Here is a 27,085-nt window from a genome sequence, read left to right as displayed (position 1 = left end):
TTTAAGAAAACATAATTTAATATCGATGTCATCATATATACAAGTGAGAATTTACATTGGGAATCGATGGGGTCGGTCAGATTGTATATTAAGACAAATAAAACATTTCTCTTGTAAAATGAGAATCCGCAAACACAATTGTGACGGATAATTCAGTTCGCAGTGGAGCCTCCAGTACAGCTTGAAAAATAGAATTCTCCCCCCGAGCCAGAAGGTCGATCTTTGTTCTGTAGACATAGAAATGTTTGGACATTGCAAAAATTCACTTCCAAAAAGTGCTTCTCCCCAGATCGGGCATCACGTGCCGTGTGACTCCACCCACAATCCTCTGACAACATCCAGGAAATTGCACTTGTTCAGGGAAGGTTGTCGGGGTCACATGAGAGCTTTGGGTGGGATCTGCTCTGGAAATGAAAGGTTAGTACAACGTCTTGGAAGGAGGAACAGAAGAAAACATGCACTACACTAATCGTATCCAAAACCGCCAATCCGGAACCGCAAATCCTTCGTGTGCTGATGTCAGACAGTCCCCACCCCCGAGGGCCTCTGATGTCAGACAGTCCCCACCCCCGAGGGCCTCTGATGTCAGACAGTTCCTGCCCCTGAGGGAGTCTGAGGATATAGAGAATGTCTCGTCTGCCTTTCATTCATCTTCTTCCACTTCCTGCGGTACCACCTGCATATCCGCCTGGGAACATTCACCGAAGAATCGCAGGAGTGTGCTGTACAGGTGGAAGCGGCTCTTCTCTGATGAAATCATGTGACCTTCATCCGGATAGATCTAGAGAAAGAGAAAACATATGTGAGGAACCTTCCAGAAACATCTCACCACCTCCTAATGACCCCAGGATAAGCCACCTGAAATGGGGTGCGGGCCTAGTCGTGGCTGCAAAGAGGTGGCTCCAGTGGAGTGTTGGTCCAGTACAACCGAAGAGAACAATTAAATGTCAGTCTAGGTCTCTTCTCTGCTAACTACCCCCCTTCCTAGGACACATATCTGCCTTCCTCCACTATTGACTGGGAGTGAAGGAGGAGGACCATGTTGGGAAGGAGAAGGAGAACCGGGCTAGGAAGGAGAAGGAGGACCAGGCTGAGAAGGAGAGGGAGGACCAGGCTGAGAAGGAGAGGGAGGACCAGGCTGAGAAGGAGAGGGAGGACCAGGCTGAGAAGGAGAGGGAGGACCAGGCTGGGAACGAGAAGGAGGACCAGGCTGGGAACGAGAAGGAGGACCAGGCTGAGAAGGAGAGGGAGGACCAGGCTGAGAAGGAGAGGGAGGACCAGGCTGAGAAGGAGAGGGAGGACCAGGCTGAGAAGGAGAGGGAGGACCAGGCTAAGAAGGAGAAGGAGGACCAGTCTGGGAGGGAGAAGTAAGATCAGTCTGGGAAGGAGGAGGATCAGTCTTAGAAGGAGAGGGAGAACGAGGCTGGGAAGGAGAGGGAGAACGAGGCTGGGAAGGAGAGGGAGAACCAGGCTGGGAAGGAGAAGGAGGACCAGGCTGGGAAGGAGATGGAGGACCAAGCTGGGAAGGAGATGGAGGACCAAGCTGGGAAGGAGATGGAGGAACAGGGTAGGAAGGAGAAGGAGGAACAGGGTAGGAAGGAGAAGGAGGATCAGTCTGGGCCTAGTCGTGGCTCCAAAGAGGTGGCTCCAGTGGAGTGTTGGTCCAGTAGAACCGATGAGAACAATTCAATGTCAGTCTAGGTCTCTTCTCTGCTAACTATCCCCCTTCTTAGGACACATATCTACCTTCCTCCACTATTGACTGGGAGTGAAGGAGAAGGAGGACCATGCTGGGAAGGAGAACCAGGCTAGGAAGGAGATGGAGGACTAGCCTGGAAAGGAGAAGGAGGACCATGCTGGGAAGGAGAACCAGGCTAGGAAGGAGATGGAGGACTAGCCTGGAAAGGAGATGAAGGACCAGGCTGGGAAGGAGAGGGAGGAACAGGCTGAGGAGGAGAGGGAGGACCAGGCTGAGAAGGAGAGGGAGGACCAGGCTGAGAAGGAGAGGGAGGACCAGGCTGAGAAGGAGAGGGAGGACCAGGCTGAGAAGGAGAGGGAGGACCAGGCTGGGAAGGAGAGGGAGGACCAGGCTGGGAAGGAGAGGGAGGACCAGGCTGGGAAGGAGAGGGAGGACCAGGCTGGGAAGGAGAGGGAGGACCAGGCTGGGAAGGAGAGGGAGGACCAGGCTGGAAAGGAGAGGGAGGACCAGGCTGAGAAGAAGAGGGAGGACCAGGCTGAGAAGAAGAGGGAGGACCAGGCTGAGAAGAGGGAGGACCAGGCTAGGAAGGAATGAGAGGGAGGACCAGGCTAGGAAGGAGAAGGAGGAAAAGGCTAGGAAGGAGAAGGAGGATCAGTCTGGGAAGGAGAAGGAGGACCATGCTGGGAAAGAGAAGGAGAACCAGGCTGGGAAGGAGAAGAAGGACCATGCTGGGAAGGAGATGGAGGACAAGGATAGGAAAGAAAGAGGGAGGACCAGGCTGGGAAGGAGAGGGAGGACCAGGCTGGGAAGGAGATGGAGGACCAGTCTGGGAAGGAGAGGGAGGACCAGGCTGGGAAGGAGAAGGAGGACAAGGCTGGGAAGGAGAAGAAGAACAAGGCTGGGAAGGAGAAGGAGGAAAAGGCTGGGAAGGAGAAGGAGAACCAGTCTGGGAAGGAGAGGGAGGACCAGGCTGGGAAGGAGAGGGAGGACCAGTCTGGGAAGGAGAGGGAGGACCAGGCTAGGAAGGAGAGGGAGGACCAGGCTGGGAAGGAGAGGGAGGACCAGGCTGGGAAGGAGAGGGGGGGATCAGGCTGGGAAGGAGAGGGAGTATCAGGCTGGGAAGGAGAGGGAGGATCAGGCTGGGAAGGAGATGGAGGATCAGGCTGGGAAGGAGAGGGAGGATCAGGCTGGGAAGGAGATGGAGGACCAGGCTAGGAAGGAGAAGCAGGACCAGGCTGGGAAGGAGATGGAAGACCAGGCTGGGAAGGAGATGGAGGACCAGGCTGGGAAGGAGATGGAGGACCAGGCTGGGAAGGAGATGGAGGACCAGGCTGGGAAGGAGATGGAGGACCAGGCTGGGAAGGAGATGGAGGACCAGTCTGGGAAGGAGATGGAGGACCAGTCTGGGAAGGAGATGGAGGACCAGTCTGGGAAGGAGATGGAGGACCAGTCTGGGAAGGAGATGGAGGACAAGGCTGGGAAGGAGATGGAGGACAAGGCTGGGAAGGAGATGGAGGACCAGGCTTGGAAAGATATGGAGGACCAGGCTTGGAAAGATATGGAGGACAAAGCTGAGAAGGAGAGGGAGGATCATGCTGGGAAGGAGATGGAGGACCAGTCTGGGAAGGAGATGGAGGACAAGGATAGGAAAGAGAGGGAGGACCAGGCTAGGAAGGAGAGGGAGGACCAGGCTAGGAAGGAGAGGGAGGACAAGGCTGGGAAGGAGATGGAGGACCAGGCTGAGAAGGAGAGGGAGGACCAGGCTGAGAAGGAGAGGGAGGACCAGGCTGAGAAGGAGAGGGAGGACCAGGCTGAGAAGGAGAGGGAGGACCAGGCTGAGAAGGAGAGGGAGGACCAGGCTGAGAAGGAGAGGGAGGACCAGGCTGAGAAGGAGAGGGAGGACCAGGCTGGGAAGGAGATGGAGGACCAGGCTGAGAAGAAGAGGGAGGACCAGGCTAGGAAGGAAGGAGAGGGAGGACCAGGCTAGGAAGGAGATAGAGGACAAGGATAGGAAAGAAAGAGAGGGAGGACCAGGCTAGGAAGGAGATGAAGGACCAGGCTGGGAAGGAGATGGAGGACCAGTCTGGGAAGGAGATGGAGGACCAGTCTGGGAAGGAGATGGAGGACAAGGATAGGAAGGAGAGGGAGGACCAGGCTGGGAAGGAGAAGGAGGACAAGGCTGGGAAGGAGAAGGAGGAAAAGGCTGGGAAGGAGAAGGAGGAAAAGGCTGGGAAGGAGATGGAGAACCAGTCTGGGAAGGAGATGGAAGACGTGTCTGGGAAGGAGAGGGAGGACCAGTCTGGGAAGGAGAGGGAGGACCAGTCTGGGAAGGAGAGGGAGGACCAGTCTGGGAAGGAGAGGGAGGACCAGTCTGGGAAGGAGATGGAGGACCAGTCTGGGAAGGAGATGGAGGACCAGTCTGGGAAGGAGATGGAGGACCAGTCTGGGAAGGAGATGGAGGACCAGGCTGGGAAGGAGATGGAGGACCAGGCTGGGAAGGAGATGGAGGACCAGGCTGGGAAGGAGATGGAGGACCAGGCTTGGAAGGAGATGGAGGACCAGGCTTGGAAAGATATGGAGGACAAAGCTGAGAAGGAGAGGGAGGATCATGCTGGGAAGGAGATGGAGGACCAGTCTGGGAAGGAGATGGAGGACAAGGATAGGAAAGAGAGGGAGGACCAGGCTAGGAAGGAGAGGGAGGACCAGGCTGGGAAGGAGAGGGAGGATCAGGCTGGGAAGGAGATGGAGGATCAGGCTGGGAAGGAGAGGGAGGATCAGGCTGGGAAGGAGAGGGAGGATCAGGCTGGGAAGGAGAGGGAGGACCAGGCTGGGAAGGAGATGGAGGATCAGGCTGGGAAGGAGAAAGAGCACAAAGCTAGGAAGGAGAGGGAGGACCAGGCTAGGAAGGAGATGGAGGACCATGCTGGGAAGGAGATGGAGGACCATGCTGGGAAGGAGATGGAGTACCAGGCTGGGAAGGAGATGGAGTACCAGGCTGGGAAGGAGATGGAGTACCAGGCTGGGAAGGAGATGGAGTACCAGGCTGGGAAGGAGATGGAGTACCAGGCTGGGAAGGAGATGGAGTACCAGGCTGGGAAGGAGATGGAGTACCAGGCTGGGAAGGAGATGTAGGACCAGTCTGCGAAGGAGATGGAGGACCAGTCTGCGAAGGAGATGGAGGACCAGTCTGGGAAGGAGATGGAAGACCAGGCTGGGAAGGAGAGGGAGGACTCAGGACTCTTCATTAGCCACATGGGGGGCAGGGAGAACTACTGGGGGGGGGGGGAGTTTGAAGTCTGATAGCTCTGGGCTCCATAGCAGTTATTTGGTCAGAGGACATCAATCTACAGAAGTGCAATGTTACTTTGTATCTCTCTATCTCCCGTCTGATCGATGTTTATAAACAATGTTACTTTGTATCTCTCTATCTTCCGTCTGATCGATGTTTATAAACAATGTTTCTTTGTATCTCCATCCCCCGTCTGATCGATGTTTATAAACAATGTTACTTTGTATCTCCATCCCCCGTCTGATCGATGTTTATAAACAATGTTACTTTGTATCTCTATCTCCCGTCTGATCGATGTTTATAAACAATGTTACTTTGTATCTCTATCCCCCGTCTGATCGATGTTTATAAACAATGTTACTTTGTATCTCTATCCCCCGTCCGATCGATGTTTATAAACAATGTTACTTTGTATCTCTATCCCCCGTCCGATCGATGTTTATAAACAATGTTACTTTGTATCTCTATCCCCCGTCCGATCGATGTTTATAAACAATGTTACTTTGTATCTCTTCCCCGTCCGATCGATGTTTATAAACAATGTTACTTTGTATCTCTCCCCGTCTGATCGATGTTTATAAACAATGTTACTTTGTATCTCTATCTCCCGTCTGATCGATGTTTATAAACAATGTTACTTTGTATCTCTATCCCCCGTCTGATCGATGTTTATAAACAATGTTACTTTGTATCTCCATCCCCCGTCTGATCGATGTTTATAAACAATGTTACTTTGTATCTCTATCTCCCGTCTGATCGATGTTTATAAACAATGTTACTTTGTATCTATCTCCCGTCTGATCGATGTTTATAAACAATGTTACTTTGTATCTCTCTATCTCCCGTCTGATCGATGTTTATAAACAATGTTACTTTGTATCTCTATCTCCCGTCTGATCGATGTTTATAAACAATGTTACTTTGTATCTCTCTATCTTCCGTCTGATCGATGTTTATAAACAATGTTACTTTGTATCTCCATCCCCCGTCTGATCGATGTTTATAAACAATGTTACTTTGTATCTCCATCCCCCGTCTGATCGATGTTTATAAACAATGTTACTTTGTATCTCTATCTCCCGTCTGATCGATGTTTATAAACAATGTTACTTTGTATCTCTATCTCCCGTCTGATCGATGTTTATAAACAATGTTACTTTGTATCTCTATCTCCCGTCTGATCGATGTTTATAAACAATGTTACTTTGTATCTCTATCCCCCGTCTGATCGATGTTTATAAACAATGTTACTTTGTATCTCTATCCCCCGTCTGATCGATGTTTATAAACAATGTTACTTTGTATCTCTATCCCCCGTCCGATCGATGTTTATAAACAATGTTACTTTGTATCTCTCCCCGTCTGATCGATGTTTATAAACAATGTTACTTTGTATCTCTTCCCCGTCCGATCGATGTTTATAAACAATGTTACTTTGTATCTCTCCCCGTCTGATCGATGTTTATAAACAATGTTACTTTGTATCTCTATCTCCCGTCTGATCGATGTTTATAAACAATGTTACTTTGTATCTCCATCCCCCGTCTGATCGATGTTTATAAACAATGTTACTTTGTATCTCCATCCCCCGTCTGATCGATGTTTATAAACAATGTTACTTTGTATCTCTATCTCCCGTCTGATCGATGTTTATAAACAATGTTACTTTGTATCTATCTCCCGTCTGATCGATGTTTATAAACAATGTTACTTTGTATCTCCATCCCCCGTCTGATCGATGTTTATAAACAATGTTACTTTGTATCTCTATCTCCCGTCTGATCGATGTTTATAAACAATGTTACTTTGTATCTCTATCTCCCGTCTGATCGATGTTTATAAACAATGTTACTTTGTATCTCTATCTCCCGTCTGATCGATGTTTATAAACAATGTTACTTTGTATCTCTACCTCCCGTCTGATCGATGTTTATAAACAATGTTACTTTGTATCTCTATCCCCCGTCTGATCGATGTTTATAAACAATGTTACTTTGTATCTCTATCTCCCGTCTGATCGATGTTTATAAACAATGTTACTTTGTATCTATCTCCCGTCTGATCGATGTTTATAAACAATGTTACTTTGTATCTCTCTATCTCCCGTCTGATCGATGTTTATAAACAATGTTACTTTGTATCTCTATCCCCCGTCTGATCGATGTTTATAAACAATGTTACTTTGTATCTCTATCTCCCGTCTGATCGATGTTTATAAACAATGTTACTTTGTATCTCTATCTCCCGTCTGATCGATGTTTATAAACAATGTTACTTTGTATCTCCATCTCCCGTCTGATCGATGTTTATAAACAATGTTACTTTGTATCTCTATCCCCCGTCTGATCGATGTTTATAAACAATGTTACTTTGTATCTCTATCTCCCGTCTGATCGATGTTTATAAACAATGTTACTTTGTATTTCTCTATCTCCCGTCTGATCGATGTTTATAAACAATGTTACTTTGTATCTCTATCTCCCGTCTGATCGATGTTTATAAACAATGTTACTTTGTATCTCCATCTCCCGTCTGATCGATGTTTATAAACAATGTTATGTTGTATCTCTCCGTCTCCCGTCTGATCGATGTTTATAAACAATGTTACTTTGTATCTCTCCATCCCCCGTCTGATCGATGTTTATAAACAATGTTGCTTTGTATCTCCATCCCCCGTCTGATCGATGTTTATAAACAATGTTACTTTGTATCTCTATCCCCCGTCTGATCGATGTTTATAAACAATGTTACTTTGTATCTCTCCATCCCCCGTCTGATCGATGTTTATAAACAATGTTACTTTGTATCTCCATCCCCCGTCTGATCGATGTTTATAAACAATGTTACTTTGTATCTCTATCTCCCGTCTGATCGATGTTTATAAACAATGTTACTTTGTATCTCTATCTCCCGTCTGATCGATGTTTATAAACAATGTTACTTTGTATCTCTATCTCCCGTCTGATCGATGTTTATAAACAATGTTACTTTGTATCTCTATCTCCTGTCTGATCGATGTTTATAAACAATGTTACTTTGTATCTCTCCATCTCCCGTCTGATCGATGTTTATAAACAATGTTACTTTGTATCTCTCCATCCCCCGTCTGATCGATGTTTATAAACAACGTTACTTTGTATCTCTCTATCTCCCGTCTGATCGATGTTTATAAACAATGTTACTTTGTATCTCTCCATCCCCCGTCTGATCGATGTTTATAAACAATGTTACTTTGTATCTCCATCCCCCGTCTGATCGATGTTTATAAACAATGTTACTTTGTATCTCTATCTCCCGTCTGATCGATGTTTATAAACAATGTTACTTTGTATCTCTCTATCTCCCGTCTGATCGATGTTTATAAACAATGTTACTTTGTATCTCTCTATCTCCCGTCTGATCGATGTTTATAAACAATGTTACTTTGTATCTCCATCCCCCGTCTGATCGATGTTTATAAACAATGTTACTTTGTATCTCTATCTCCCGTCTGATCGATGTTTATAAACAATGTTACTTTGTATCTCTCTATCTCCCGTCTGATCGATGTTTATAAACAATGTTACTTTGTATCTCCATCCCCCGTCTGATCGATGTTTATAAACAATGTTACTTTGTATCTTTCTATCTCCCGTCTGATCGATGTTTATAAACAATGTTACTTTGTATCTCCATCCCCCGTCTGATCGATGTTTATAAACAATGTTGCGGGTGGGTGCTCGGGGGTGTAGGACCTTCATCCTAGAAGTGGGCGGTGGGAGGAGGAAGATGGCGGCTCTGGCCTCACCTGCGTGGTGTGGTTCACGCCCACTTTGATCAGCTGTTTGATGAGTTCGGCTGAATGCTGAAAATGGACTTTTGCTGCAGAAAACAGAAACAGGAAATGTTAGAGGAGGAGCTTCAGGAGGAAGTCACATGGTATGTCTCATCCAATCACAGACAAGCTCTGCTACCGATCTGCCTGGGGCTGTCAGTGCTGCGCTGTGCACAGACTGAGATGCTGACAGTGATCTCTGTGCTGTGCGAGACCCATCTAAGACCTGCATAGGGAGAGAGGCCAGTATGAGGATTACCTTGTAATCTGCTACCTGTATGGAGGTTACCTTGTAATCTGCTACCTGTATGAGGATTACCTTGTAATCTGCTGCCTGTATGAGGGTCACCCTGTAATCTGCACCCTGTATGAGGTTTACCTTGTAATCTGCTACCTGTATGAGGGTCACCCTGTAATCTGCTACCTGTATGAGGGTTACCTTGTAATCTGCTACCTGTATGAGGGTTACCTTGTAATCTGCAACCTGTATGAGGGTCACCCTGTAATCTGCAACCTGTATGAGGTTTACCTTGTATTCTGCTACCTGTATGAGGGTTACCTTGTAATCTGCAACCTGTATGAGGGTCACCCTGTAATCTGCAACCTGTATGAGGTTTACCTTGTATTCTGCTACCTGTATGAGGGTTACCTTGTAATCTGCTACCTGTATGGGGGTTACCTTGTATTCTGCTACCTGTATGAGGGTTACCTTGTATTTTGTACCTGTATGAGGATTACCTTGTATTTTGCTACATGTATGAGGGTTACCTTGTATTCTGCTACCTCTATGGGGGTTACCTTGTATTCTGCTACCTGTATGGGTTTACCCTGTAATCTGCTACCTGTATGGGGGTTACCTTGTATTCTGCTACCTCTATGGGGGTTACCTTGTATTCTGCTACATGTATGAGGGTTACCTTGTATTCTGCTACCTCTATGGGGGTTACCTTGTATTTTGTACCTGTATGGGGTTACCTTGTATTCTGCTACCTGTATGGGGGTTACCTTGTATTCTGCTACCTGTACGTGGTGTTACCCTGTAATCTGCTACCTGTATGGGGGTTACCTTGTATTCTGCTACCTGTATGGGGTTACCTTGTATTCTGATAGTTGGGTGATCTCATGTCTGGGGGTTCATTTCATGGTGATTGGACAGATTAGAGGATTTCCCCCACTCAGCATTGTTCCCTGATTTGCAGTCTCATCTCTGCCCCCTCCAACCCAGTTACATGACCAACCAATACCAGGGGGGATACAGGGGGTGCAGCTGGGGCAATAGATATCGGTCTGCCATCCGCTTACACTGCAATATTGGGGAGCGAATTACAGGCAGCGGAACCCCAAGACGGGGCTGAGTGTTGGGGGGACTCACCATCTGCGGTGCCATGGATCAATAAGAGGTTCTTCTCTTTGAAGCCCTGAATGTTGTGCAGCACGCTGGACGCCTGCGAGAGAAATGTACAGCTGAGGGGGACACAGGGGGGTAGACTTGGGGGGCAATGATAGGGGAGCACAGAGGAGGTGGGTGGATCCAGGTAGGGCGGGGCGGGGCAGGGGGCGGAGTGCAGAACGATGGTTTACCTGATAGGTGTTCTCATCTGTGCTCGGCAATCCCAGGTATCGCTCTGAAAATGCTGACGCTGCAGAACGAGAGAAGGAGGGAAGGTTCAGTCTGATCACATGACTTCTGTCCGGGAACTACAGCGGAGGGGACTCTGCACCCCATAATGAGAGGCAGTGCAGGTACCAGCGTGACACTGCGTGCAACATACACGGCACTGGGGGGGGGGGGGGCGGTATGATATATACGGCACTGGGGGGGGGGGTACCGGTATGATATATACGGCACTGGGGGGGGGGGGGTACCGGTATGATATATACGGCACTGGGGGGGGGGCGGTATGATATATACAGCACTGGGGGGGGGGTACCGGTATGATATATACGGCACTGGGGGGGGGGGCGGTATGATATATACGGCACTGGGGGGGGGTACCGGTATGATATATACGGCACTGGGGGGGGGGATGGTGGTACCGGTAATATACGGCACTGGGGGGGTGGACGGTAGTACCGGTATGATATATATACAGCACTGGGGGGGGGGGGGGGGGGGGGGACGGTAGTACCGGTATGATATATACAGCACTGGGGGGGGGGGGTGGTACCAGTATGATATATACAGTGAGGGGGGGGGATGGTGGTACCGGTATGATATATACAGTGGGGAGGGGACGGTGGGACCGGTATGATATATACAGGGGGGGGGGGGACGGTGGTACCGGTAAGATATAGACAGTGGGGGGGGGCGGTGGTACCGGTATGATATATACAGCACTGGGGGGGGGGGTACCGGTATGATATATACAGTACTGGGGGGGGGGGTGGTACCGGTATGATATATACAGCACTGGGGGGGGGACGGGGACGGTGGTACCGGTATGATATATACAGTGAGGGGGGACGGTGGTACCGGTATGATATATACAGTGGGGGGGGGGGGCGGTGGTACCGGTATGATATATACAGCACTGGGGGGGGTACCGGTATGATATATACAGCACTGGGGGGGGGGTGGTACCGGTATGATATATACAGCACTGGGGGGGGGGGACGGTGGTACCGGTATGATATATACAGTGGGGGGGGGGGGGACGGTGGTATCGGTATGATATATACAGTGGGGGGGGGGGGGGGCGGTGGTACCGGTATGATATATACAGTGGGGGGGGGGGGGATGGTGGTACCGGTATGATGTATACAGTGGGGGGGGGGGGGGGCGGTGGTACCGGTATGATATATACAGTGGGGGGGGGGGGGGACGGTGGTACCGGTATGATATATACAGTGGGGGGACGGGGGGACGGTGGTATCGGTATGATATATACAGTGGGGGGGGGACGGGGACGGTGGTACCGGTATGATATATACAGTGGGGGGGGGGGGGATGGTGGTACCGGTATGATGTATACAGTGGGGGGGGGGGGGTGGTACCGGTATGATATATACATACAGTGAGGGGGGGGGTGGTACCGGTATGATATATACAGTGAGGGGGGGGGGGGGACGGTGGTACCGGTATGATATATACAGTGAGGGGGGGGGGGGGGACGGTAGTACCGGTCTGATATATACAGTGAGGGGGGGGGGGGGACGGTGGTACCGGTCTGATATATACAGTGAGAGGGGGGGGACGGTGGTACCGGTATGATATATACAGTGAGGGGGGGGGGGGACGGTAGTACCGGTATGATATATACAGTGAGGGGGGGGGGGGGACGGTAGTACCGGTATGATATATACAGTGAGGGGGGGGGGTGGTACCGGTATGATATATACAGTGAGGGGGGGGGACGGTAGTACCGGTATGATATATACAGTGAGGGGGGGGGGGGGACGGTAGTACCGGTATGATATATACAGTGAGGGGGGGGGGGTGGTACCGGTCTGATATATACAGTGAGGGGGGGGGACGGACGGTGGTACCGGTATGATATATACAGTGAGGGGGGGGGGGGGGGTGGTACCGGTCTGATATATACAGTGGGGGGGGGGGGGGGACGATGGTATCGGTATGATATATACAGTGAGGGGGGGGGGGGTGGTACCGGTATGATATATACAGTGAGGGGGGGGGGGGACGGTAGTACCGGTATGATATATACAGTGAGGGGGGGGGGGGTGGTACCGGTATGATATATACAGTGAGGGGGGGGGGACGGTAGTACCGGTATGATATATACAGTGAGGGGGGGGGGACGGTAGTACCGGTCTGATATATACAGTGAGGGGACGGACGGACGGTAGTACCGGTATGATATATACAGTGGGGGGGGGGGGGGGGGACGGTGGTACCGGTATGATATATACAGTGAGGGGGGGGGGGGGGGGGGGGTACCGGTCTGATATATACAGTGGGGGGGGGGGGGGGGGACGGTGGTACCGGTCTGATATATACAGTGAGGGGGGGGGGGGGGACGGTGGTACCGGTATGATATATACAGTGAGGGGGGGGGGGGGTACCGGTCTGATATATACAGTGGGGGGGGGGGGGGGGACGGTGGTATCGGTATGATATATACAGTGAGGGGGGGGGGTGGTACCGGTATGATATATACAGTGGGGGGGGGGGGGACGGTGGTATCGGTATGATATATACAGTGGGGGGGGGGACGGACGGTGGTATCGGTATGATATATACAGTGGGGGGGGGGACGGACGGTGGTATCGGTATGATATATACAGTGAGGGGGGGGGGGGGGGGTGGTACCGGTCTGATATATACAGTGAGGGGGGGGGTACGGTAGTACCGGTATGATATATACAGTGAGGGGGGGGGGGGTGGTACCGGTATGATATATACAGTGGGGGGGGGGGGGGGGGGGGTTCCAGTAGCAGGAAGCTATTGTGTGGAATATACACTCATCGGACACTTTATTAGGTCCACCTGTACAATGGCTCGGTAACACAAACTGCTCATCAGCCAATCACATGGCAACAACTCAATACATTTAGGCATCTAGACGTGGCGAAGACGACTTGCTGAAGTTCAAACCGATCATCAGAATGGGGAAGAAAGGGGATTTAAGTGACTTTGAACGTGGCATGGTTGTTGGTGCCAGACAAACTAGTTTGAGTAGTTTAAAAACTGCTGATCTCCTGGGATTTTCCCACCAGCCATCTCCGGGGTTTACTGAGAATGGTCCGAAAAAGAGAAAATATCCAGTGAGTGGCAGTTGTGTGGAGGAAAATGCTGTGTTGAGGTCAGAGGTCAGAGGAGAATGGGCAGACTGGTTGGAGATGATAGAAAGGCAACAGTAACTCCAATAACCACTCGTTACACCCAAAGTATGAAGAATACCATCTCTGAATGCACAAGACGTCCAACCTTGAAGCAGATGGGCTACAGCAGCAGAAGACCACACCGGGTGCCACTCCTGTCAGCTAAGAACAGGAAACGGAGGCTACAATTCACACAGGATCACCAACACTGGACAATAGAAGATTGGAAGAACGTTGCCGGGTCTGAGTAGTCTGGATTTCAGCTGCAACATTCAGATGGTGGGGTCAGAATTTGGTGTAAACAACATGAAAGCATGGATCCCTCCTGCCTTGTATCTATGGTTCAGGCTGGTGGTGTCATGGTGTGGTGGATCCCTCCTGCCTTGTATTAATGGTTTAGGCTGGTGGTGGTGTCATGGTGTGGGGGATCCATCCTGCCTTGTATCAATGGTTCAGGCTGGTGGTGGTGGTGTCATGGTGTGGGGGATCCATCCTGCCTTGTATCAATGGTTCAGGCTGGTGGTGGTGGTGTCATGGTGTGGGGGATCCATCCTGCCTTGTATCAATGGTTCAGGCTGGTGGTGGTGGTGTCATGGTGTGGGGGATCCATCCTGCCTTGTATCAATGGTTCAGGCTGGTGGTGGTGGTGTCATGGTGTGGGGGATCCCTCCTGCCTTGTATCAATGGTCCAGGCTGGTGGTGGTGGTGTCATGGTGTGGGGGATCCATCCTGCCTTGTATCAATGGTTCAGGCTGGTGGTGGTGTCATGGTGTGGGGGATCCATCCTGCCTTGTATCAATGGTTCAGGCTGGTGGTGGTGGTGGTGTCATGGTGTGGGGGATCCATCCTGCCTTGTATCAATGGTTCAGGCTGGTGGTGGTGGTGTCATGGTGTGGGGGATCCATCCTGCCTTGTATCAATGGTTCAGACTGGTGGTGGGGGTGTCATGGTGTGGGGGATCCATCCTGCCTTGTATCAATGGTTCAGGCTGGTGGTGGTGTCATGGTGTGGGGGATCCATCCTGCCTTGTATCAATGGTTCAGGCTGGAGGTGGTGTCATGGTGTGGGGGATCCCTCCTGCCTTGTATCAATGGTTCAGGCTGGTGGAGGTGGTGTCATGGTGTGGGGGATCCATCCTGCTTTGTATCAATGGTTCAGGCTGGTGGTGGTGGTGTCATGGTGTGGGGGATCCCTCCTGCCTTGTATCAATGGTTCAGGCTGGTGGAGGTGGTGTCATGGTGTGGGGGAGGTCTTCGTGGCACTAGCAAGGAGGACCTAATAAAGTGGCCGTTGAGTGTATATAGGAGAAGGATGACAGTACCAGTGCACTACGGTGTGAGATATGAATGACCCGGGGGGGGGGGGGGGGGTACTGCTGCCAGCGTAGTATTTTCTAAGCATTAGATGCCACCTCATGTCAGTGATGGGACAGACAGTCTTAGCTGCCATATACAGTGAGGCAAAAAAGTACTTAGTCCCCACCAATGGTACAAGTTCTCCCACTTACAGAGATGAGAGAGGCCTGTAATTGGCATCATAGGGAGACCTCAACTATGAGAGACAAAATGAGAAAACAAATCCAGACAATCTCATTGGCTGATCTGGAAAGAATTTATTTGCAAATTAGGGTGGAAAATAAGTATTTGGTCTCCTACAAACATCAAGATTTCTGGCTCTCACAGACCTGGACCTTCTTCTATAAGAGGCTCCTCTGTCCTGCACTCATTACCTGTATCAATGGCACCTGTTTGAACTTGTTATCAGTATAAAAGACACCTGTCCACAACCTCAAACAGTCACACTCCAAACTCCACTATGGTGAAGACCAAAGAGCTGTCGAAGGACACCAGAAACAAAATTGTAGACCTGCACCAGGCTGGGAAGACTGAATCTGCAATAGGCAAGCAGCTTGGTGTGAACAAATCAACTGTGGGAGCAATAATTAGAAAATGGAAGACATACAAGACCACTGATAATCTCCCTCCATCTGGGGCTCCACGCAAGATCTCACCCCGTGGGGTCAAAATGATCACAAGAACGGTGAGCAAAAATCCCAGGACCACACGGGGGGACCTAGTGAATGACCTGCAGAGAGCTGGGACCAACGTAACAAAGGCTACCATCAGTAACACACTATGCCGCCAGGGACTCAGATCCTGCAGTGCCAGACGTGGCCCCCTGCTTAAGCCAGTACATGTCGGGGGCCCGTCTGAAGTTTGCTAGAGAGCATTTGGATGATGCAGAAGAGGATTGGGAGAATGTCATATGGTCAGATGAAACCAAAATAGAACTGTTTGGTAGAAACACAACTCGTCGTGTTTGGAGGAGAGAGAATGCTGAGTTGCATCCAAAGAACACCATACCTACTGTGAAGCATGGGGGTGGCAACATCATGCTTTGGGGCTGTTTCTTCGCAAAGGGACCAGGATGACTGATCCATGTACAGGACAGAATGAATGGGGCCATGTATCGTGAGATTTTGAGTGCAAACCTCCTTCCATCAGCAAGGGCATTGAAGATGAAACGTGGCCGGGTCTTCCAACATGACAATGATCCCAAACATACCACCCGGGCAACGAAGGAATGGCTTCGTAAGAAGCATTTCAAGGTCCTGGAGTGTCCTAGCCAGTCTCCAGATCTCAACCCCATAGAAAACCTTTGGAGGGAAAGTCCGTGTTGTCCAGCGACAGCCCCAAAACATCACTGCTCTAGAGGAGATCTGCATGGAGGAGGAGATCTGCATGGAGGATGGGCCAACATACCAGCAACAGTGTGTGCCAACCTTGTGAAGACTTCCAGGAAACGTCTGACCTCTGTCATTGCCAACAAAGGATATATAACAAAGTATTGACATCAACTTTTCATATTCACCAAATACTTATTTTCCACCATAATTTGCAAATAAATTCTTTCCAGATCAGCCAATGAGATTGTCTGGATTTGTTTTCTCATTTTGTCTCTCATAGTTGAGGTCTCCCTATGATGCCAATTACAGGCCTCTCTCATCTTTGTAAGTGGGAGAACTTGTACCATTGGTGGGGACTAAATACTTTTTTGCCCCCCTGTATATGTCACCCTAGTCAGAGTACCAACACGCTGTCCTGTGTGTTGCCGGTCATTGTACTCTTCTATGTGGACTACGTGTCACCTACCATACAACCTCATGTCAGTGATGGGGGCGATCAGAGCTCCACATTTGAAGAGACGTTCATTGGCCTTTAGGATCATAGATGCAATGTATCCTCCGTAGCCCTGCCGAGGGGAGACGGATTATTATTACAGTACGGGTGCAAATATCCCCCCCCCCTGTGTAACACAGAATAAAGCCCCGCAATTCACAGGAACCCCCCACTACAATTCACAGGAACCCCCCACTACAATTCACAGGAACCCCCCACTACAATTCACAGGAACCCCCCCACTACAATTCACAGGAACCCCCCACAACAATTCACAGGAACCCCCCACTACAATTCACAGGAACCTGCCGGCAGTCACATGCTCCCAGTACCGGAGAAGTCAGAAAATATCCCATCAAAGGGGGCAGGGAATGGCTTACCATGAAACCCTTTTCTTGGCGCACACTGCAGGACACAGGAAGGACATTCGGGTACATTGGGTTATGCTGCTGCCTTCCAGAGACTGGGCATTGACCAACAGGAGCTGGACAGCCCAGTATAACTCCTCCCACTCCCAGCATGCCTCGGTTTTGTAGCAAGTAATATTAGGAGTGGATCATAAGAAAATAGGGGAGGAGCCTGAGAGCCGTAATGTTCTCCAAGGAAAGGATTTCCGTCCTATTTTCTGGGGTATACATTTCAGGACACGGGCTGAGTATGGAGGTACGTTGGGACTTTCAGAAACAGTCCAAGTGAGGTGTAGGGATAACAGCAAATGAACAGCTAAGTCCATGAAATCCAACAGATGTCACACAATGGAGCCTACAGAGCCACCCGAAGAACCTCATAACCAAAGCTGGCAATGAGGCCTGAAGGTCCAACTGGTAAAACCTAATGAATGTGTGAACAGAAGACCAGGCAGCAGCCATAGAGATCTGAGATACAAAATTTCTGATGTCGAAAAGCACAACTGACCTTAGTGGACTCACTGACGGGAAAAGGAGGAACCCCGAGAGTCAGACTGTTGTATGGAGCCAAGAGACAGACTCGAACAGCACGTACCACATCCAGACAATCGAGGGAAATCTCCGTAGGATGTTTTGGAACAGGACAGAGAGATGATAGAAAAAAGTTCTGATTATGGTGGAAGGGAGAAACCACTTTGGGAAAGTAAGAGGCTGTGGGCCTTGGTACAACCCTAACTATTGTTATCACAAGGAGAGGTAAGGCCACCAATCTGGAAACTCACCTCCCTAATGTCAGGGCAGGAGTGGTGGAATGGACAGGCAGGCCTAATGGCTGGGTCACGCACTGACTGACGACAACCAACACCCACAGACCGGAGTCCCTCAGGGCGTGGAGTCTAAGTCCCAGGCTGCCCTTCACCTGGGCCCCTGATGGTGGGGATGGACTTGACGCAGCCAGGGACCAGGTTGCGGCCCCCGAGACACCCTAGCTGTGGTAATGGCTGCCGCCAATGGCGTGTAGCTGGTAGGAACCAGATAAGACAATAGCATAGTCGGGCAGGCCGGGTCGAGAACAACGGGACAGACAGTACAGAACGGTAGACAAGAATAACAGGTCACAAGCCGGGTTCAGCAACGGGAGGTCAGATAAAGGGATAACGCAGAGAATAGTCAAGTCAAAAGCCGAGTCAGTTTCCAGGAGAGCCACGAGAGTAGAAACAGAGCTTGTTGCAACACGAACATACAGGACACGAATGCAAAGGGCACATGCGGACAACAGGCTTATATGTGATCAACCACACCCCTCTGGGGGATGGACCTCAGGCCTGAAGGCATAAAAGACTCCCACCATGCTCTGCAGAAATCCAAGATGGATGCCAGCACATGGAGCAGCATAACCTCTGGGAAAAGGTAGGACCTTGACACCTACAGAGATGGCATAGTTCCTTAATAGGATCAAAGGAATGATTTTGAAGAACCAACACAGCCATACTGAGATCCCACAGAGTCACTGGGGAAGGACAAGCTGTCTCTGAAAAAAAGTTAGAGATTTGATTCTCAATGGTGCTCAAGGCCAAACATACTGTAGATCCAGACCAGCATGGAGAAAAGACAGGGTTCTTCCTACTGAGTACTTCTAGGGAGGAAATTTCCTGGTCTCACAGTAAGAAAACTATGCCTTTCAGGTGTGATGGTATGTTTGTGGAAAGTTGACTTCCTAGCCTTCAAGAGCATAGGGATGGCCTTCAGGACCCTGGACTTCAACAACCAGGCTGTTCAATGCAGAATGAGGTGGATGACCCCTTTTTTCCATGAGAATGGTGAACAGGTCTAAATAGAAACTCTGGAACCTCTCTCTCTCCATGACTCCCTGTGACAGCAACGGTCCCGGAGCAGCACGGAGGTCCACCAATCTTTGTGGGGACATTGGCAAGTTTGATAACATGAAGAGGGGAGGAGGTAGAGAATGACATTCCAGCCTCCAGCCTCTGGAGACCGCATTCTGGACCCAAATGTCCCATGAACAGATGGCTGCAAAGGCCAGATTTATTTATTTCCACGGGACCCTTGAGGCCTTCTATCATACGGTCATGAGGTCACTATACCATAATATGGGCACCAGTAATTATATGCCTTTTATTGTGTCGCGTCCAGATATATATCATTCATTGTCTGTATTAGAGCTCCTTGTATGTCATGTGAGGATCTGTTGGCATTTGTCACCATTGTTTCCATAGCGCTCGTGAGGGCGGGACGATTATGGCCACTCCCTCATGTTGTGCATATATTCCCACACAAAGATGACCTCACATACGGTCTGAAGAAGGAGCACACGTGCTCCGAACACACGCCACCGCCTGCTACCCACGTGAGTGGAAGTGACGTCAGCCCTGCCTCCCTGGTGTACCCAAGTCCACAGGAAGCGTTGGGAGCCACCAGCACCATTGAAAGACACCGGCCTGACATCCAGTGACCAGGCATGAGCGGAGCGGATGACTTGTATCTTCAATAAATGGTTTTATATACAGGATACTGCACTTAGATGGCGCTGCCTCCCTCTCCATGTTCTGCAAAGGACAGAAGATGCCCCTCCCTCTACTTATATGATTGCATCCTCATTGAGTGGAGGACTTGCTTGAGGAAACAGTGAATTTGGGTACCCGGGACCTACCATGGGATGGAGTTCCAGGCTTCACCTTAGACCTGGAAGCCAGGAAGAAACAAAAGAAAAACTCTCAGACTTTTTCCTGGGGCAAAAGGGAAATTCTCCCTCCATAGAGGCGCTCTCCATCAAGGGGCAAAGGCAAGAGGAGTCTCTTGTACTAAGGCTCTGCAGACCAACATGTGAATCAAGGGGCCCTTCACATGCACACTGAAAGGAGGCCCATTTATTGGATATCCCTCAATGTGATAAAGCAGGGCCACAGGCAAGAGGTCCAGTAGCTGTAGAACAGAAGGATCTGTCAGGACAGAACCAGCATCCCAAGACATGTCCTTGGACCAGAGAGCCAAGGTCCAGCAGATGGCCATAACCACAATGGTAGGTTGTGGGGCAGACCCTCTAATTGAAAACAAGGCCTTCAGATGGCAGTTGCCCCATCCATACATTTGAGGTAGATGGGGGAATCCTCCCGTCTGCTCTGCTGTATTCTCACAGCTCATTGGCTTCTATTCGGCAGGGTGGTTGAACAGAAGTCGATTGGCAGTGGCTAAACATGGAACAAAATTCGACCGGTTTGCGGCTTTAAAAAGGGCTTTCAACCTTTTATCCACGGGGTCCAAATTCCTGCTAAGAAGGGAGATGGCCGGGTCCACAACAGGGACCATTCCTTTTTTTAGGAACCCCTCCTCAATAGAATGTCGAAGATTTTGACAAGATTAGGCCAGTCTAGCATCTGTGAAAGGCCCGGGGCCCTACAGAACCAAAGGATGGGGACCTGGAGTATGGCTGACGTAGGTTGCTCCAGGACAACACACATGCAAACTGCACCAATCTGGGCCAAAACGTGTCTGAAGGTCTGGGAGAGAGGTCAGTAGACTGGACCAGGTCCTCCTGAATGGACGAAGTACAACCCTCATCCTCCTCATCTGAATGTGCAGCGAATCAGAGAAGGACTCGGGGGAGGGGCTTATTATTATTATAATGACAGATGGTGACTTACCTTCCCGAATATGCTGAGTCTGTTGGCGTCAACATACGGCTCCCGCAACACCCACCTGCCAGGCGACAAACCAAACCATCAACTGAGAGGGGAGGGGTGACAGTGTGACACGTACATGGAGAGGGGAAGGGTGACACGTACATGGAGAGGGGAAGGGTGACAGTGTGACAAGTACATGGAGAGGGGAAGGGTGACAGTGTGACACGTACATGGAGAGGGGAAGGGTGAAACATACATGGAGAGGGGAAGGGTGACAGTGTGACACATACATGGAGAGGGGAAGGGTGACAGTGTGACACATACATGGAGAGGGGAAGGGTGACAGTGTGACACAGACATGGAGAGGGGAAGGGTGAAACATACATGGAGAGGGGAAGGGTGACAGTGTGACACATACATGGAGAGGGGAAGGGTGACAGTGTGACACAGACATGGAGAGGGGAAGGGTGACACATACATGGAGAGGGGAGGGGTGACAGTGTGACACGTACATGGAGAGGGGAAGGGTGACAGTGTGACACGTACATGGAGAGGGGAGGGGTGAAACATACATGGAGGAGGGGAAGGGTGACAGTGTGACACGTACATGGAGAGGGGAAGGGTGACACATACATGGAAAGGGGAAGGGTGACACATACATGGAGAGGGGAAGGGTGACACATACATGGAGAGGGGAGGGGTGACAGTGTGACACGTACATGGAGAGGGGAGGGGTGAACTACATGTATGAGCAGAGCCCGGACTACATGTATGAGCAGAGCCCGGACTACATGTATGAGCAGAGCCCGGACTACATGTATGAGCAGAGCCCGGACTGGATGTATGAGCAGAGCCCGGACTACATGTATGAGCAGAGCCCGGACTACATGTATGAGCAGAGCCCGGACTGGATGTATGAGCAGAGCCTGGACTGCATGTATGAGCAGAGCCTGGACTGCATGTATGAGCAGAGCCTGGACTGGATGTATGAGCAGAGCCCGGACTACATGTATGAGCAGAGCCCGGACTGGATGTATGAGCAGAGCCCGGACTGGATGTATGAGCAGAGCCCAGACTGGATGTATGAGCAGAGCCTGGACTACATGTATGAGCAGAGCCCGGACTGCATGTATGAGCAGAGCCTGGACTACATGTATGAGCAGAGCCCGGACTACATGTATGAGCAGAGCCTGGACTACATGTATGAGCAGAGCCTGGACTACATGTATGAGCAGAGCCCGGACTACATGTATGAGCAGAGCCCATCATAAATTACAGGAGAAGAATGAAGAGTTTCTGAACAAGCCACAAGACTAAAAAACTTATCAGGACTACAGCGCCCCTCCCCCCCCCCGGCATGTCCTACAGTGTTACATAGTTAGTCTGGCTGAAAAAAGACAAAAGTCCATCAAGTTCAACAAGTTATAATCCGACACCCACAGATGATCCAGAGGAAGGGAAAAATCCCAGCAAAGCACGATCCAATCTCCTCCTGCAGGGAAACATTCCTTCCTGATCCCCCGAGAGGCAATCGGATATTCCCGGGATCACCTTTCCCTATAAATGTTGTATCCAGTTATATTCTGTGTATCCAAGAAAGGATCCAGGACTTTCCTACAGCAACCCCCCCCTTATGTATTATACATGGAGATCATATCCCCCCTTATGTATTATACATGGAGATCATATCCCCCCCTTATGTATTATACATGGAGATCATATCCCCCCTTATGTATTATACATGGAGATCATATCCCCCCCTTATGTATTATACATGGAGATCATATCCCCCCCCTTATGTATTATACATGGAGATCATATCCCCCCTTATGTATTATACATGGAGATCATATCCCCCCTTATGTATTATACATGGAGATCATATCCCCCTTATGTATTATACATGGACATCATATCCCCCCTTATGTAGTATACATGGAGATCATATCCCCCCTTATGTATTATACATGGAGATCATATCCTCCCTTATGTATTATACATGGAGATCATATCCCCCCTTATGTATTATACATGGAGATCATATCCTCCCTTATGTATTATACATGGAGATCATATCCCCCCTTATGTATTATACATGGAGATCATATCCCCCCTTATGTATTATACATGGAGATCATATCCCCCCTTATGTATTATACATGGAGATCATACCCCCCTTATGTATTATACATGGTGATCATATCCCCCCCTTATGTATTATACATGGAGATCATATCCCCCCTTATGTATTATACATGGAGATCATATCCCCCCCTTATGTATTATACATGGAGATCATATCCCCCCCCTTATGTATTATACATGGAGAACATATCCCCCCCTTATGTATTATACATGGATATCATATCCCCCCCTTATGTATTATACATGGAGATCGTATCCCCCCTTATGTATTATACATGGTGATCGTATCCCCCCCTTATGTATTATACATGGAGATCGTATCCCCCCTTATGTATTATACATGGAGATCGTATCCCCCCTTATGTATTATACATGGAGATCATATCCCCCCTTATGTATTATACATGGAGATCATATCCCCCCTTATGTATTATACATGGAGATCGTATCCCCCCTTATGTATTATACATGGAGATCATATTCCCCCTTATGTATTATACATGGAGATCATATCCCCCTTATGTATTATACATGGAGATCATATCCCCCCTTATGTATTATACATGGAGATCATATCCCCCTTATGTATTATACATGGAGATCATATCCCCCTTATGTATTATACATGGAGATCATATCCCCCTTATGTATTATACATGGAGATCTTATCCCCCTTATGTATTATACATGGAGATCATATCCCCCCTTATGTATTATACATGGAGATCATATCCCCCCTTATGTATCATACATGGAGATCATATCCCCCCTTATGTATCATACATGGAGATCATATCCCCCCTTATGTATCATACATGGAGATCATATCCCCCCTTATGTATTATACATGGAGATCGTATCCCCCCTTATGTATTATACATGGAGATCATATCCCCCCTTATGTATTATACATGGAGATCATATCCCCCCTTATGTATTATACATGGAGATCGTATCCCCCCTTATGTATTATACATGGAGATCATATTCCCCCTTATGTATTATACATGGAGATCATATCCCCCTTATGTATTATACATGGAGATCATATCCCCCCCTTATGTATTATACATGGAGATCATATCCCCCTTATGTATTATACATGGAGATCATATCCCCCTTATGTATTATACATGGAGATCATATCCCCCTTATGTATTATACATGGAGATCTTATCCCCCTTATGTATTATACATGGAGATCATATCCCCCTTATGTATTATACATGGAGATCATATCCCCCCTTATGTATCATACATGGAGATCATATCCCCCCTTATGTATCATACATGGAGATCATATCCCCCCTTATGTATCATACATGGAGATCATATCCCCCCTTATGTATTATACATTGGATATCATAGACTCCTCCCACTCCATGTACATAGACCACACAGTGCCCACCCTATGTCCTCCCCCCACACAGTGCCCACCCTATGTCCCCCCCACACAGTGCCCACCCTATGTCGTCCCCCCCCACAGTGCCCACCCTATGTCCCCCCCCCCCAACACAGTGCCCACCCTATGTCCCCTCCCCACACAGTGTCCACCCTATGTCCCCATCCCCACACAGTGCCCATTCTATGTCCCCCCCACACAGTGCCCACCCTATGTCGTCGTCCGCCACAGTGCCCACCCTATGTCCCCCCCCCCCAACACAGTGCCCACCCTATGTCCCCCCCACACAGTGCCCACCCTATTTCCCCCCCCACACAGTGCCTGCAGCCTGGATCTGCCATCACACAGAGGGCAAAGAGAGGTAACAATTCTCACTCTACAGCAGCTATGTGGTCCTTTACTTCCACAGATCCAAGTCCACGGTGAACCTCCTGCAGGATCTTCAGTCCCTGGAATCCGCTCCCTCGCCCATCGAATCGCGCCACGATGACGTTATCGGAGTTAATGAGTACGGAATCCCAATCCACATGGAACTTGTCTGTGACCAGCTGACTCCCCGGAGACTCATCCCTGAGGAGGAAGAAGGAGAAGTCATTGTGGGTTGAGGACCAGTGGGCAAGGGACTTCATCTGTCCCTCCATCATACAGATCTCCTGAAGATGACATAGGCCCCTCCTACTATGTGTACAGAGACCCCTCCCAATCTGCGTAGAGACCCCTCCCACTGCGTACATAGGCCCCTCCCACTAGGTGTACATAGACCCCTCCCACTCTGCGTACAGAGACCTCTCCCACTCTGCGTAGAGACCCCTCCCACTCTGCGTAGAGACCCCTCCCACTCTGCGTAGAGACCCCTCCCACTCTGCGTAGAGACCCCTCCCACTCTGCGTAGAGACCCCTCCCACTGTGTACAGAGACCCCTCCCACTGTGTACAGAGACCCCTCCCACTGTGTACAGAGACCCCTCCCACTGTGTACAGAGACCCCTCCCACTCTGCGTACAGAGACCTCTCCCACTAGGTGTACATAGACCCCTCCCACTATGCGTACATAGACCCCTCCCACTCTGTGTACAGAGGCCCCTCCCACTCTGCTTACAGAGACCCCTCCCACTCTGCTTACAGAGACCCCTCCCACTCTGCTTACAGAGACCCCTCCCACTCTGCTTACAGAGACCCCTCCCACTCTGCTTACAGAGACCCTCCCACTCTGCTTACATAGACCCCTCCCACTCTGCTGTACATAGACCCCTCCCACTCCGTGTACATAGACCCCTCCCACTCCGTGTACATAGACCCCTCCACTCCGTGTACATAGACCCCTCCCACGCTGTGTACATAGACCCCTTCCACGCCGTGTACATAGACCCCTTCCACGCCGTGTACATAGACTCCTCCACTCTGAGTAGATAGACCCCTTCCACTCCACGTAGATAGACCCTCCCACTCCACGTATAGACCCTCCCTCTGCATGTACAGAGACCCCTCCCACTCTGCGTATAGAGACTCCTCCCACTCTGCGTACAGAGACCCCTCCCACTCTGCGTACAGAGACCCCTCCCCACTCTGCGTACAGAGACCCCTCCCACTCCAATAACAATAATCCATTGGTCTGTCCAGGCGATCTGAATGTAGCTCCGCCCCCTTGTGGCAGATTTCTGTGCGGTAATCACATATGTGGTCAGATTATATGAAGACAGAAAATCCATCGGAGCCCAAATCTCCGCAGCCAATCCCGAGGAAGGGCTGGAGACCCATACACAGCCAACCGGTCCAATCTGCTCCAAATCCCGATCCCCTTAGATGAGGTAACAAGACGATCGATTTCACAGCCCAACGTTGGAGGAGCGGCAATTCGCACCGCGGCAGATTTTACGGCCGCTCTCGATTTTCTGCTTCCAGTTTTTATTGCCATTCGGAGTCATTAGGAAAACTTACACGATGAGGAGGAGAGGATATTGGTTCTGCTCCGTGAAATCCCGAGGAAACGAGAGCCGGAGAGGAAGTTCTACAACAGAGAAGACGGGGGTGAGTGAGCGCCGGAGACACCCACAAACATGGCCGCCACATGGCCAATCCTCACCGTAATCATCAATATTTATCGTCTTTATCTCACTCCGGAATATCTGCTTCTGGGAGATGGCTTCCTGAAGAACCGAATTATTCCTCCATGGTGAAGAAATCTGCAGGGGGAGAAACAATTCGATGAAGAACACGCACCCCTCCCCCACCCTGCATGTGAGGGGACATTAGAGTGTAAGCTCTTCTGGTACACATGTGACCGGCTCAGTGATCTCTGTACAATGGGCCCCGACACAGAACTATCTCCGACATTGTCATGATGCTTGTTACATTTGTTCCTCCGATGGGAATTGGGTTGGGACTGACCTGAAGGGGTTGATGGTGCTGTGGACGGTGAACATCGGGACTCCGGGACCTGCAAGGCAACAAACACGGGTCACAACCTGTGGAAGAAATACATGGAGGCCAACTCAATGCAGCTGTGAGGATGAACACAGAAGGAAAGTTACTGTAAGTGTCAGATTTCTGAGGACATCCCCCACATACAACGGATCTGCTCCTCACTGACAGATTAAACTGGACACAAAGTAGACTTGCTAGGGGTCCATTTCAGCCAGTTCCCCTTGGTTCTCTCTATGAGGGTGGTTTCCTGAGCCTAGAGGTGGTGGTGGATCTCATGATGGATCTTATGAGGGAACTTATGATG

The 27,085-nt window shown here is 49.9% G+C and overlaps 2 protein-coding genes across 2 annotated transcripts; both read right to left on the bottom strand.

Moving 5' to 3' along the window:
- On the bottom strand, positions 1-26,794 carry LOC149428591 (inactive dipeptidyl peptidase 10-like; the record flags this gene model as incomplete). Its single annotated transcript, XM_089667222.1, has 10 exons — positions 1-781; positions 8,776-8,849; positions 10,175-10,247; positions 10,384-10,442; positions 16,737-16,836; positions 20,833-20,887; positions 24,734-24,928; positions 26,296-26,365; positions 26,441-26,543; positions 26,750-26,794. Coding segments are annotated over 10 exons (912 nt in total), but the record flags the coding sequence as incomplete, so codon positions are not given.
- LOC149428592 (uncharacterized) lies at positions 1,220-2,699 on the bottom strand (the record flags this gene model as incomplete). The annotated part of the gene is made up of 5 exons (XM_089667221.1): positions 1,220-1,621; positions 1,787-1,790; positions 1,876-1,946; positions 2,183-2,186; positions 2,281-2,699. Coding segments are annotated over 5 exons (789 nt in total), but the record flags the coding sequence as incomplete, so codon positions are not given.
- Positions 26,795-27,085: the final 291 nt, after the last annotated feature.

The sequence above is a fragment of the Staurois parvus genome, unplaced genomic scaffold (assembly GCF_062004578.1).
Source record: "Staurois parvus isolate SC_StPar_1 unplaced genomic scaffold, SC_StPar_1.0 ptg003107l, whole genome shotgun sequence".
NCBI classification, from domain to species: domain Eukaryota; kingdom Metazoa; phylum Chordata; class Amphibia; order Anura; family Ranidae; genus Staurois; species Staurois parvus.
The sequence above is the reverse complement of the archived record's forward strand: the minus strand, read 5'-3'. Positions and strand labels throughout refer to the sequence as shown.